At 40.0% G+C, this 15,176-nt stretch overlaps 1 protein-coding gene across 1 annotated transcript in view; it reads right to left on the reverse strand.

Moving 5' to 3' along the window:
- The window catches only part of LOC120553470 (serine/threonine-protein kinase WNK1-like), a 101,250-nt gene that overhangs the window by 32,897 nt on the left and 53,177 nt on the right, over positions 1-15,176 (reverse strand). Inside the window, 10 exon segments of the mRNA XM_039791884.1 lie at positions 1,276-1,581; positions 3,928-4,121; positions 4,843-4,912; positions 5,151-5,197; positions 5,200-5,422; positions 5,662-5,741; positions 6,027-6,166; positions 6,802-6,890; positions 11,631-11,788; positions 12,866-13,086. Of these exon segments, the coding sequence (XP_039647818.1) occupies positions 1,276-1,581; positions 3,928-4,121; positions 4,843-4,912; positions 5,151-5,197; positions 5,200-5,422; positions 5,662-5,741; positions 6,027-6,166; positions 6,802-6,890; positions 11,631-11,788; positions 12,866-13,086 (1,528 nt within the window).

Genomic DNA, 15,176 nt, shown 5'->3' on the forward strand with positions numbered 1-15,176 from the left:
ATTATCTAGACAGGCTTGATGTTTAACATGTTGTCTTCACTTGTAAAGTAAAAACACTGAAAAGAGGGCACCCTGGTGGCCTAGGAGTAAATGGTTGATCATGAGCCACAACTTTAGTTGCATTTCATTTGCCATCTCTTGCTCCACTCACTTCCTGTCATCTCTCTACTGTCAGCTATCTAATATGGGCCCTATGCCCACACAATTCCTTAATTGAGCTTCTGTAACTCTAAAGCAAAAATGTTGTTTACAGAAATTGGTGTACTATCCAATAAAGCCATGTCATTCATTCTCAATTAACTCACATTTATGTTTTGGATACAGCAACTTTCTGATGCCAACAATTTGTACTTAAATGACCCCTTTAATATTTTGAGCTGTCAAATGAACAGTTTTCCTGTTGGCAGATGAACATGATATTAGACATTTTTATCATAGAGCGGAAATAAAGTTAAAGCCAGTCACTCTGTATTCAATATGAACACATGGTGGTCTAACAGCGGGCAAAAAAAAAAAAAAGAGTGAAAGAGAGGCAGATGGGTAGAATGACAGACTCACAGCAGTGTCTGAAAGTAAACTGAGTTTGATCACTGAGGTCATACTTATCTACTTACTCAAGATAAAGGTGCCACTTAAAATGCCTTAAATTAAGAATATACTGTAGATGTAGCATTTTACCACTGACTTAATGTTGCCAAAGTACAATATTGCTCAGCCCACACAATTTAAACCTCCTTGCTACATAGTAAGCTCAGCTCTCATTTTACTGTAGACGATTTTATCAACATGTTAAAGAGAGATACTCCTTTACTATTATATTCAGTAGAGGAGGCTGGGAAGGCTGCAGTGGTACTAAACTAGTTTAAGATTTTTTGTGTGCTTTTCATCTTGCATTTTCTATGAAGTAACAAATAAATTAAAATTTCTGATTCCACGTAATTGATTACCTCTTTCTCAGGCTAGTTGCACAAAGCTGTGGCGAAAAACTGCATGAGAAATGCAAGCTGTTTTATTAACAATCCTTTCATTCAGTGTGTAACCCAGCAGTTTGAACAAATTACTGGTATTTGTATAGTACATTGGCTTTGTCACAGGTTTCCATATACAATGGCACTGGGACCACTTCTGTAAATATAAAACAACCAACATGTTTTAGCAGTTTTATCTACTTTCAGACACCAGTGTGGCCCATATCCATAATCTTTCTCTCTCTCTCCCTTCCTTTCTGGTTGTCACCACCAGTGTGGCCCCTGGGGCTTAAGACTGTGAACCTACAGGGTTAGAGAACAGGGCAGGTAGGCTGGCCCTCCGCTGCCTGGCCCTGGGCAGAGAGGAGGCAGAGTGAAGGGGTAGGACCGTCTCCAGGGCCTTGGAGAGGCGCCCGGCAAATGTGTCCCTCTCAGCTGCGAGAGGCATGCATGGGGAGGTGGTGGTGTAGGAGGATGAGGAGGACAGGTCTGGAGGAGGGGTGGAGGGCTGCTTTGGAGGAATGGCCAGGGGCGAAGGAGCATGGGAAAAGGAGTAGGAGGAGGGGGGGACGCAAACAGACATGCTACGACTTCGACGACGGCGCAACGCAGACTGTAGGCCGGGGAGGGGTGATAGAAGAGGGTGGCACCAATATGAAAAACAAACACAAAGAAATTAAAAAAAACACACAAAATGACCTAAATATAGAAAACAGCAGTAAAATGAAAGCACAACCAAAGGACACACATGAAGTGAAATTAAGTGAAGAATGCACACACAAAATCAATATTATGATGAAAAAGTTACCAAGTAAATACTGATACTAAGAACTGAAAAAAAAAATACTTTCCATTAATAAAACTTAGTACATAAACAAGCAAAATAACACTTCTTAAAGTATTATTAAATAATTAATTAAAGAGAAAAACTAAATCTGTAAAGGGAAGATCATTGCATCAATCACTTTGTAGCGGTAACCACTTCACAATAAATTTCTAGCAAAACCTTTAAATGTCCTATATCATACTGGTAAGAAAGTATCACAACAGAAAGAGCACAATAACACAAATAAATGAAGACAACAACAACAAAAATAAAATATGAACAAATGCAGTAAAAACAAATGAAACAGAACAATGACAAAATAAACTGAAAAGAATTCAATTTGAAACAAAATAAAAAAATACATTCAATATTACATAAAAGGAGAGAATAATGCTTATTTAAGATATTCAATTAAGTAGTTAGCAAGTGTGACAAACCAGGTTGTCAGTAAGTCAGTTTGTTTACAATGAAGTTACAGTTGATGAGGAAATAAGCCTATTAAGAAATCTCCCAAACTATCATTAAAATATTCAATCAATCGGTCTACAAACTGAATGATCATCCAGTTGAACAACATCCGGCAGTATAGGTGCTGGTAAACTGGAACACCGACAAGAACATTTGTAGCCAAAAGGTCATCAGATGGAAAAGTCTAGGGTGGGAAATTACATAAGAAATGCTTGCCTCCTCATTACTAAGTACTTATTAAGGTGCCCTTGAGCAAGGAATTTGACTCATCTGCTGCTAAAAGCTCAACAATTGAGGATTATGGTTAAATCATCAAGTATGTTCAGCAAACAACTTAGTCAACATTGTGCAGATATTCAATACATCGGTATTCAATAAGAGTGAATAGACAAAAGTGGCATACTTCTAGTTTCTAAAGAACATTAACTCTAAGCAACTGTACTGAACATTCTTTAGGTCAACTGTTCGGGAGAATTGCACTTGACATTTTTAATGACATGTATCTCTTAGTCATATGTAAGTTTGAATTCACTTATTATAAGTAACTTTAGAGAAAAGAGTGCCAAATAAATGTCATGTAACGTGAAAAAAACAATGACATATGTCAAGTTTCATCTTCAAATATATCTCTAAAATGTGCGTTTCCAAAAAACAGTTTCAGAAAGTGTTATGCCATATGACGAATTCTCTTTCTTTAAATACAGTAAAAATCCACAAAATGGATAATTACATCATTCCGCCGATAACTGATTAAGAAAACTACTATATTCTAGAAATAGGAAATGTAACATTTACTGAGTACATAACTGCATAAAAAACTGCAAGTGTCATGGTTTACTATTTTGTTGGCATTTTATCCCACTTGTTTGTGATTCTTTCCTGAATATGATGCTTCTGCATGAGCAAAGTAAAAAGCATTGAGGTTGATGTGTTTCCAAGTCCTAGTTCCAAGCCCAACTACCAATGTATAAATCAAGTTAAAAATTGAAAACAAAGAAATATACAACATAACAAAAAGAATGGTAACTTAATAAACAAAAGATGCAGCAACAGAACGAGGAGGATTGAAAGTGACTGAGAAAATGTCAGGATTGAGGGAAAGAGGGATGCATGAAAACTGGTAGACTAAAGAGAGAGTAACCTACAGACTTCTAAAATGAAATACAACAGAAAATGAATGGTTAGCTGGCATATTATGAAAGTAAGTGGTTGACTGACTACTTAGCTGACTAACAAACTGAATAAATATCAGAATGTGTAATTAATTGACTAAGAGTCTTAAATATTGGCTGACAGATTGTGTTGCTTTCTCTCTGTAAGTTAAAGCCTCAATAGGCAATCAAAGAAATCATATATCTTCTAGTACTCCTCTTCTTCAGGTCAGAGGTCATCATCCCGAAATAAAAACCCATCAACAACACGCAATTGTGTATTTAGTTTAACAAATACCTGCAATTCCCAGGCTACTACGAACACTGCAAACTTCATTCCTACTCAGTCCCACTCCAAAACTCAATGCAGTGCTCACTTCAAACTGACAAGTAATGTTCAGCACAGCTGTGAACTGTGCATAGCACCACTCACAGATGTGTTAAGCATGATGTCATAAGTGCAAGTGGATCCTACACGTGCGTTATGTCTAATTTGGATGAAATCACCACTCACCATTGGCTGCGGCGGCTGGGCATAGCCTGGGTGCTGCTGCAGGTTAGCAGAGGGGGTGGAGGGGTAGGGGGTTTGGGGCTGGGAAGAGGGGTGGGAAGAAGGGGGGCAGCTGTACGACATGGCCAGCTGACCCAGGTGGGGGGAGTCTAAGGAGAAAACTGAGGAACCCTGGCCGCTGTCCAGACCTCCTTCAGCTGAGAGAGAGACAGACAAAGAGATATGTTAAGATATCAGGAGGGTCACCTTTTCCCCTGTCTCTCCTTATTCTAATACATCTCAGTCTGATTAATTCCATCTTAATGTAAATACTTAAACAGAAGCTCACAATCAAGTAATTGTAAACAAAATCTTACTTCGACATGGGAATAATCAGTATATCTCTGCAGGAATTTTGCACTGCATTTATAGTAATTGTTCTGCTGGGTTGATAAATAAAATGTATCGGCCACAATGGAGTACAAGTTGTTTATAAAGGGCACAACAACGTATGAACAACTTCAGTGGTATACAATTCAAAGGAATGAAGAATCAATAGTCAGTGCCACTGTGTTTTCAGTTTACAATTTACAGTTTACTGTAAATTGTGTGCCACACTTGAAAAGTAACTCAACAATGGCTACTCCTGATTTACAGAAAGACACTGGCAATATGATACTGGAATAACCCTCTTGGCTCATGAGTTTTTTTTTGTAGATATATGCAGTCATTTGTCACATGTTTTTAGAGATGGATGCACTGGAAGTTGTGACCATCATGTCTCAAAGTAATCTTCAATCATACCTTAAAGATGCTTAATATATTATTTTTAATGAATCACGTATATGCATACCCAGGAAATAATCTAAGATCTGTGCAGAAAGTGATGATGACGAGCGCTACGACCTTGACTCAAATCTTCTTCAAAGTTTGTCTTACATGTGTGTGAGATGCCGGCCTGCTGATAGTGCAGCTGCTGTTGCTCCACTTCCGTCTCCTCTGCCTCTGCCTGCAGACAGACAAACACAAGCTGTGGTCACATCCATGTGGTCCACATTCAAATACTAAATTCTACAACTGAAAAAGGACCATGTGGACTCTAACTGCCAGGTGGAAATGGCACTGAACATACATTGCAATATCCAAGTACAAAGGTAAAAATTATACTAACAAACTGATTTACTAACCAACAACTTTTTGGTCTTGCAAACATTAAACTATGCTAGCTAGCCTACTGTTAAACAAACCTGTGTGTGTGAATGTTTGAGTATCTCTTGTTGCTGTTGTTGTTGCGCTGTTGTTGTTGTTGCTGTTGTTGTTGCTGCTGCTGCTGCTGCTGCTGCTGTTGCTGCTGCTGCTGTTGTTGTTGCTGCTGTTGTTCAGTCTCCAATTTTCTCTTCTCCTGTTCTTCTCGTACCAGCTGCCTCTGTTCTCTCTTCCGCTGGATCAGAGACACGCGGTCCTTGATAGCCTTGGCCATGGTCTTATGGTCACCCTCAGCAACATAACCAGACTCAACCTGGGGAGTTAGGTGAAGTCACAGAGATACTCTTTTTAACAAACAGGCCACCTCCAACCCTTCAATTTGTAATATTATAATCCCTCCCTTTCCATCTCTTTTTACCAATCTAGTTCTGTCCATCCAATATCCTTTCCTTCTGTCTATTCTCTCTTGCCTAAATCCATCCCTTCCTCCCACTACTCGTACCATCTGTCTACAGTATGCATTCGTCAGTTCCTCCCCTGCATTGTACATACCATTTCCTGGGCCACATCTTCAGGGACGTCCTTGTTCAGGTCAAAGGAGAACTCAATTGCTTCGTTGTCTTTGTATTTGCCTGCAAACAAGTTCACAAATGGCTGGTCAGGCAGCTGCCTCTCTGTTTTCTTTGGATTCATTCAAATCTATGTTGTAAATACAATGTTAATGGTTATTTACTATGCTTTGATTTTCAATAGCTAAATAGCGATTTTTGAGTAGCTAAGAAAAGCTGCTTATATTTTATGACAAGAGTATGTGTTTATGGGGCTAACACTTGAATGACAGAACATATTCCCATTACAATATTTCTTCCATATAGAAAAGATATTAACTAGGAGGAAAAAATCAAATTATTCCTTGCCTTTGAGCTTCTTGACGTCTTCTATCCTGAGCCAGAGTTTGATAGCAATCATTTCCTCATCATCCTCTTCTGCCAGTTCAACCCTGACCCCCGTGTCCTCCTGGAAGAATGCATGGTTCAACAGGATCTTTATGGCATACCTAGAGGAACAAGAGAAATAAAGAGATATGTAAGAGAGGATTTACTTCTTGATACTACTTGATACCAAATTGTTTAAGACCACGATGCTTTGTGAGCTGCTCTCCATCTGATAAGCTAACAGACAAGGTATTTAATTTATCAGCTGGGAATCCAAACATGTCTTCACATAAATTCCACCCAGTGTAAAAAAAAATGATGGATTACAGAGCACCAATCATATGACTATTCTTTACTAAGAGACCAAGTAATTCAGACTGTGAAGAAAAACAAAGGGAGTGCAAGAGAGGGAGAAATAAGAAGTTTAGCTTTGGTTTGGTTTCTTAAGCAGCAGACAGGAGGGATCGTGGATGTTTTGGCAGACCCACAGCATGGGCAGAGAGAGAACAGAGGACTTCTTATTTCTGACGAGTAGCCGTGAATCAGAACAGGATTTAGAGAGATTTTGCAATCAAACATTACTGGGTATGGTACTGTGATCTATTCTGTTTTAATAAAGTAAGAGATTGAATGCAAATGTTTATAAATCTCACACAGTTATGATAGAGAGTCCATATAACAGCAATAAATCCGATGGTATTACTAAATAACAACTATGCCGGGTATGGCTTTAATAGTCTCTGTGTATGTGTCTCACCTTTCATCCTTGTTTGTTCTGATGCAGCCGTCTATAATTTCCTTCACCTCAGGAATGGCTACCTTGTCAAAACTGCCAGGTTTCACTCCCTGCGCACACACACACAAAAAGAAGAGCAGTGAAGACGAGGAACCTTTTAGAGAAAGACAGATGTCGAACACACACACACACACACACTGCATCAATTCAATGCATTTTGAAAAAAAAATGAAAATGCAGGAAGAACACAAGGAAGCCAAAGTAAAAGAGAAAAATATTGTTACTACAGGTGACAGACAGACGGACAGGTTTAATTTGTCAGATAAAATGTAGGTAACTTACCAAAGAAGTACTGATAATGAGACAAGTAGACTAGAGATCTGTTTCACTGACAAATGTCAGAAGTAGTTTTTAGTCTAAACTAGTTTGCTAACTGCTTGTCAGACTGACCACCTACTTCTGCTGTTGTCCTCCAGCTCTGTCTTCCCTTCTTCCCTACTTTCTTGGCCCGTTTCTACCCCAGTTAACCATTACACAACCTCTCTCTCTCTCTCTCTCTCTCTCTCTCTCTCTCTCTCTCTCTCTCTCTCTCTCTCTCTCTCTCTCTCTCTCTCTCTCTCTCACGCACGCACAAGCAAACACACACACACACACACACACACAAAATTCCTGGGCAAAAAACAAAGTTAGGACTGATGGAGGAAGTAATAGTATTAAGTCTGACAGAAGAAGGGATAAAGGAGAGAGAGATACAGAGAATGCCAGATTTCAGTTTAACGAGGCTGATTGGAGGGCAGGAATGTTCCAGAAGGAGAAGAACCATGAAGTACGTCAACAACATTGTATGTCAAACTATTAGAAGTATATCCTCACAACCCTCTCAGAGGGCCCTGCCTTACAGTCGTACAAAATGGGAAATGGGTGCACATTATGATATTGCGCAAATTTCAAGAATGAAATATTGATGTGAAACAAGATAATGTATTTATGGTAGAAATTATAATTTAGGTGTATTGATATGGTACAATAGACACAATTTATTTTTTAATTCATGGCCAAACTTTCTTAAAAAACATGTAATTAAAGGGCAAATTGTGTTAGTGACCTGTAAGAGTAACTTAATATGTCTTAATATGGTTAATAACGCATCTACAATAAAGTGCCTGTAAAAAGGGGCAGTAAGCCTAATTTTGGTTATATGCTACAGTGTACATCATAACACAATGGAGTTTGTGTGAAGTTGAGAAGTATATTTAAAGCACTGTCAGCGCGTCCACATGATACAGCCTTCCGTGACCGTGCACCACCCCCACCCCTCCTCCACACAGTTGCAAGTAGCAAAAGAGGACAGAGGATTAAAAAAACATGATGGAGGTAATTATCTTCACTCGAGCTTCTTCGCGGGAAAATCACCGGACGCCGCAATCTTCTGAACATAGCCAAACTGAGCAATACAGAGAGAGTTGTGTGGAGCTGATAGTCTTAATTAGCTTTGTAGCAACTCATTTGGGCAATGGCTTGAATGTAACGGACGTTCATTAATATTAAAAAGTTACACACTACAGCTTTAAATTCACATTTACTGCTTTATTTATGACAGTTGCAGTTTAAACACATCAGGGATTAACCTAGGTCTCTCTCTTTCTTAGAAACAGAGGGTGGAAAGCTGTAAGGATGAATTAGGCAGTGAAATTAAAGGAAGCAGGTGACTGGGACACCCTGGGGTTGTCACAAGGTTGTGTGCGTATGTGTGTGTGACAATAACAAATACAGACAACTGAAGTTGGTTGTTTGACTCAAAGTCTGGCTGACTGGATAAAAGGATCTGAGAAGCATGATGTCCTCTCGCTTTCAATGTATGAGATTAATGCTATTAAATCATAACTCTAACACATCCACACAAACAGAGTTGGGGACCCAGAGAGGCTGAGGTCACCACAATAATCAAATATGTTGATCAAATTTGGGGTGTGATTTAATTTTTGTGAAAGTGAGATTAAGGAATAGGAAGAGGGAGGAAAAGAATAGGGAGGCAAGAGAGCCAGATGGCCATATGGACTGAAATATACTGTCTGAATTTATTCTGCTCATGGAGCTTCTTAAACCAAATTTAGAGATTCTGAGAAATGACAGAAAGACAGAGGACGGTTTCTTTTCTCTCACAGTAATGATTAGAGGCAATCTTAATCCAAATCCCTTTAATTTGAATTTGCTGGCTGGGCACTGAAAGGATTTGATAAAAACCATTACTGAACAGAAAATTTGAACTGAAACTGAATATACATTACAGCATGATAATGATTACAGAGATAATAAAACAAATCCTAAAAAAAAGTAACATTTGTCAAAACAAATCACAAGTGCTCTTGCAGCCTTTGTCTGGCTATAATTAGTGTATTTAAAAAAAAAAATAGAAAACATTCTTTTTTTTATTTTGGGTATTAACATTAAGGGCCCTATCTTGCACTCAGCGCAACTGCCTTTGTACACCGACGCAGGTATGATTCCTATTTTGCATCCGACGCACAGCAGACTTTTCCCTCCACAGACGCACGTCGGTAAATTAGGGAATGTATTTGCGCTCCTGGGGGCGGTTCAGCGAAAAGAGGAGGCGTGTTCTGGCGCAAACGTTCCCTGGTGCTATTTTGCAGTTTCAGAAAACAATTCCGCCACTGACCAGGAAAAACCTGGTCTAAAGTCAGTGGCGCTAGTCTATAGTCAGTATTCAGATGCTATTTTAGGGGCGCATGCTTGGCCATAATGTAGCGTGTACATAATGTAGCATGTACACAACGCGCGAACACTTCTCTCATCTACACGGATGCAGCAGTTCCCATTTTTGCAAACCATACTTACAAGGAAAAATATTACTGAAAATGCGCTTCAGGTGTTTGGATAAGTCAGGAGCACTTTACAGTCCTCAAAAAGTCGCAGCATTCTTTGTGGCTTGTTGTGTTTTAAACAACATTTCCATGAATCATGGATGTGTAGATGACACAAATGAGGAAATATTAGAGGATTTAAGGAGACGTGATGTTGAACTACGGCGGGATTGGACACTCCGGCGGGATCTGGTCCGGGAGTAATGCGCGATGTGCTCCTGATGGAGCGGGTGGACGGAGATGGAGTGGGGGGAGGAGGAAGGGGCACAACAGGAGCAGGTGGTGCGTTTGGAGGCCCACCATGGCTGCAGCAATCCTCTCCAGACTTGAGGAGATGCGCCCTAGAGGCCGCAGCAACATCGCCACCCGGCCAAGATGGGCATTTATTACGTTGCTGCATCCCAGGACAGCTCCCGCTGGCGTGCGCCAGGCAAATCCGCCGTCATAATAGCAATCCGCCATGGAACAAGTGCGCCTGCTCTTAAAGGGAATGTGAGATGATGCTCCGATTGGTTTATTGCACGTTACGCCCAAACCACACCTAGCTACTTCAGACCAACCCATTTTAGATTTGCGTCGGCCGCCAAGAGTCATTTATCCCGCCGGTATAATAGCAACAGCGCCCGACATCCGCCCACAAAGCTACTTGCGTTTCACGTTTGATTCTTGCGTTTCAGATCGTTAAAATAGAGTCCTAAAAGGAAAGTGCTGCCAGTATGTTTGAAGTTACAATTCAATTGTAATGTTGTTGTGTTACCAGAAGTAAGAGAAGTATTTGTTTTAACTGAGGGGGATGTTTCACTCATCCATGAGCTCTAAACAGCACCGCATTTCCGTAACATTACCAGCCAAATATTTAGGGATAATGGTGGTAATTCTTCCTTAGTTTGAAAAAAATAAATCTAATTAAGTAAGTAAAAATGTGCCCACATGTTTGAGCATCTGATTTGCACAAATGTTACGGCAACACAAAAATCATTTTATGTTTCCAATAAAGCTGAAATGAAAGATGTGAAAAGACAGATAGATGCAGAGAGATAAGGGAGGCACTATAGGAGGATAGAGAGAGAGAGAGAGATAAAAAGAAAGAGATTTCTAGTAAATTCCTCTGGTCCATTAACCATCACTGTCAGCCTCCACAAAGCTGAACTCAGTCCTGTGAGGAGAGGAGGGAGGCAGCTCTCATCTGCCTGTGTGTGTCTCGCTGTGTGTGTGTGTGTGTGTGTGTGTGTGTGTGTTTGTGTGTGTGTGTGTGTGTGTGTGTGTTGGGGTAATGGCCTCAGCAGCACTCCACTTAAAATAGCCTCTGATTGCATCTGTTGTCCACCCCGTCTGTGCTTTGGTCTCTGTCTCATTTTTTGTCTGTCTCGAGCCAACTGTCATTTACATTTTTAGCTGTTAAGGGTTGATAAAAGAGTGTTATATTCATTGTTTTCATTCATGCATGTCTCATATTTCTTTGCATTTGTTTTCAACTTTATCTCAGAGAAACTCCAAGGTTAACGTGCCTTGCTCAAAGACAACAACAATATTCTTTGAGGGTTTTTAAGGTCTTTCTGTATATGACATGGCTTGCTTAGTATTGCTCTCTAGTGGTGGAGAAAAACATGCAGCCAGCAAGTCTTCCCAGAGTGCTCCCGTTTTCCCTTTTGCAGGAGAGAGCAAGGGAGAGAGGCAGGGAGGGAGAGCAAATAAGCAAGAGGGACTAATCACTGCAAAAACACAATCATATGACTGGATCTCCTGCAGCTCACGCTAAACTTATTAATGCAGTCCGTAAACAAGTATGGGGGGAGTGACAGAGAGAGAGACGCACAGAGGAGGGTTGAGATTAGAGACAAAAAAAGACAAACAAGGCTGTTCGATGCAACACATGAATGTCACAACTTAGTGACTCTGCAGTCATTCACAGCAGAGACATTCAAAAGAAATCGTTTCACCTGTACTGTACAGGAAATGCAGACTTACACTAGTAACCCGCCTGTAGATCTGGGCAGCGTTTTGACATTCAGAGTAGGGGTACTCTGAGGTAGCCATCTCCAGCATACACATCCCGAAGGCGTAGACGTCTACCAATTCATCATACTTCTCCTCATACATCTCTGGGGCCATAAACTCTGGGGTTCCTGATGAAAGGGAGAGAAAAAAAACAATGAACTATCACAGTACATTGTGCTAGGAGTGATGTTAAAGTCAACATCTTAAATGCTTTGTAACTCAATATATCGGTAAACTATGAGGTTTAAATAAGCATCATAGCTAAAAAACTAACTCGCTCAGTCAGTTCAGTAACACATTAAAATGATTTATGGTGAGCGGACTTAAATCATAAAAATTCCCTAAACAAAGCTGGAAATTTTAAATTAAAAACTCATTACTGGTACCACATACTAGACTTGTCGTTTGTGTGCAAACACACGACAAGTTTCATTTTTATTTAACCTTTATTTAATCAGGTTAGTCTCATTGAGATATAAAATCTTTTTCAAGAGAGACCTGTCATGTGTGTTCATGCATATATATGTGTGTGTGTTTGTGGATTTCTGCAAGTGTCCAAATACTTGAGGTCTGCCTAACTACTACAAAGCAGCTGTGAGATTTACAAAGCATATCATTTTCGCCTCAAGTGCATGAGAATTTGCACAATAATATACTTTGTGCACGAATGTGTATGATACCAGAATGTCTGTGGTTAACTAACTAAATGGCCGCCAAGTTATATTTTGGAACACAGCAGACACTTTTGACTCGAGTGTGTATTTTGTGCAGGGTGTGTTTTTGGTGTGTATGCAGCCATCACATCTCCAGACAGCTTAATCCTAGCTTAATGGCAGACTGACTGGTGTGTATTTCACATTTCAAATACCTGCGGTTTGCTTTTACAACCAGACATTTAGAAGCAGTAAAATGTATCTACAGTAGGCGTGTGTAGCAGTTCACAATGTGTCTGTGTTCATGTCTTTGCTTATACATGACAGCGGGTGTGCAGGTGTGTACTGTATGTAAAGTGCTTACTGTTGAGGCAAATTCGCAAATTATGTTTGTTGTTTTACTTTCTCCCCCTTCACAGATCTAAACATTTTTTTGTTTTATACAGCTTTATGTCTGACTACTGACAGGTGTGTGTGTGTGTGTGTATATGTGTGACATGCAAGAGATAAAGAATGTGTGTCTTTAGTGGCCGTGCACATGCTTTTTCCTACCTATGACACTCTTCGCGAAGGAGGCCCTTTTTAGCGTGGCTAAACCCAGGTCCCCTATCTTCACCGAGCCCGTGGGCCCCGTGATGAAGATGTTGTCGCATTTCAGGTCCCTGTGAATGATGGGCGGGGTTCTGGTGTGCAGGAAGTGGAGGCCTTTGAGGATCTGTCTGCACCACGAACGAAGAACCTTGATTTTCATCACCTTGAAACGCTTCAGGTAGCTGCAGGACAAAGAAATCCCACATAAGACAGCATGTCCATAACAAAGCAAGATTAAATGTATACAGTTGAACAGAGAGAAGCAGGTTCAACCCAAGCACAGCTTCTCAACAATACCTGCTGACTAGTTTCCTCTTTGAAGGTCACTCCGTAAAGAGAAGCTATGCATCTCATATCTCATCTGAAGCACCATTTTATTTAGGTTTAGGGGCACTCACTTTGAAGAGTTTACATATATATTATTATTGCACAACACTAAAAATCCATCCATGACGTAATTACATGTAACTATTTCAAAGCAAAGCATGGAGAGGCAGACGATAGCCAGATATGATGCGGCAACGGAAACACTGATAATGCTTCAATTAAAAATGAAAGCTTACACAACCAAAGGGGATTACGGTCAGACAATTCCATCTTAAAAAGATACATCATAAATACTCACACAAACACATTACCACTTAAAAACAGACATCTATTTTAATCTGGATACAAATAAAGAGCTTGATTCACAGTACAGTCAGTACTCAGGAACTTTATTCAGCAGGACTGAGAACAGGTTTTAGACTGATATGTGTTTATTTATTTGAGCATAAAAAGGCTATTCTATTTAAGCAGGCATTTGACTATTTTAACCAATTATTTTAGTCATTTTAACTTAAAATAACTTTAAATAAAGCACAAATATCTCATCACATCATCATGTATATGTCACACAGCATGTTCTAATGAAAGAATAGTAGTTATGCTAAAGCACATCATTAGATATTTTTTTATGTGGTTTCTAAGTGGGACCTGCCCATTATCTTTCCCCACTTAATCCCAACCTATCACCCTGGGTGGAAAGTAAGGAGACACCCTCGGACTGCTCGCCAGGCGTTCTGTGGGTGATCTGGATTCTCCAGTCCACCTCGTTTGTGTGTCTTTGGAATGTGGGAGGAAAATGGAGGAAACCCCACAGGATCAAAGGGAGGTCAGGACAGGAATTTTGCACAACAGCACTTCCAGATTTCACTTTCAGCCAAATAACTCAAACATGCAGGTGTTTGTATTTGTATTGATTCAATTGATTTGAAGAAGAGGCTTCAGTCGAAAGTTCTCTTTAGGAGCTTTGTGAACTCATTAAAAATCCATTTGACTGTCACTCTTGATTAACTAATTCAATGATTAATGATCAATTGAATTCTAAGCAAAGGGTTTCCAATTTTCTCCTGTCAGCTGGGGACTGTTCGGCCTCTCTCCTCAGCTCTTTATATATAATATTAGCTAAATTCAAGTACAGAGTGAAGACAGGACGCAGTGTTAGTCATCCTCTGATCATCCACACCATGAGTAGGATTCAAAACTTCACAACTCCTCATCTTTTTCTTTTGATTAGTTGGTATGTGCTAATTTCACTGCATCACAGCAGGCTGAACAATTTGATATGATATACTTGTTATTCGTTAAAGTACTTTGGTTCATAGAGCTCAGAATTATCCTTTGGTCCTTGATCTATTTACTGCATTAAATTCAATGTCCAAGTTTTAAACTTAGCCCATACTAAATCTGCTAATTTCGGCGAATAACGGGCAGCTGACTGAACCGCCCAGTGACTCTGCAAATCTGTCTTAACTGGCAAGGAGCCGTTCAGACAACTCTGGACTCCGCATCACAGACCAATCTGCCAACCCAGAAGCAGACTGCTGGTAGAAGCTGCCGTTTTATACAGTAGTTACAGACCCTGTGTCTTTACCAGAGTAGACTACATTCATTATCCAGTGGTATTTCAATTACATTCTAGTATTTGCTGCTACTTTATACTGTACTTCTACCCCTTCTGCATTTAACAGGATAATATTGTAGCTCTTAGTCCACTACATGTATTTGACAGCTAAAGCCATCATGTCATTTCAGTTGTCAGATCATTGTGACCCACTTCCACCGAGATCACCTCTTCAAAACCAGCTGTCCCAACAGGTCCCAGTGTCTGAGCTTCATTGGGGGGATATTACCGTACAGCTTGTGGCATGACTACCCCGTAAAACGATGCCATCATAATGGGGTCTAATCGCCAAAGACTCCTCGCGTCTCTCTTGAACTCTTCACGTAT

This window comes from Perca fluviatilis, chromosome 23 (assembly GCF_010015445.1).
Source record: "Perca fluviatilis chromosome 23, GENO_Pfluv_1.0, whole genome shotgun sequence".
Lineage (NCBI taxonomy): Eukaryota > Metazoa > Chordata > Actinopteri > Perciformes > Percidae > Perca > Perca fluviatilis.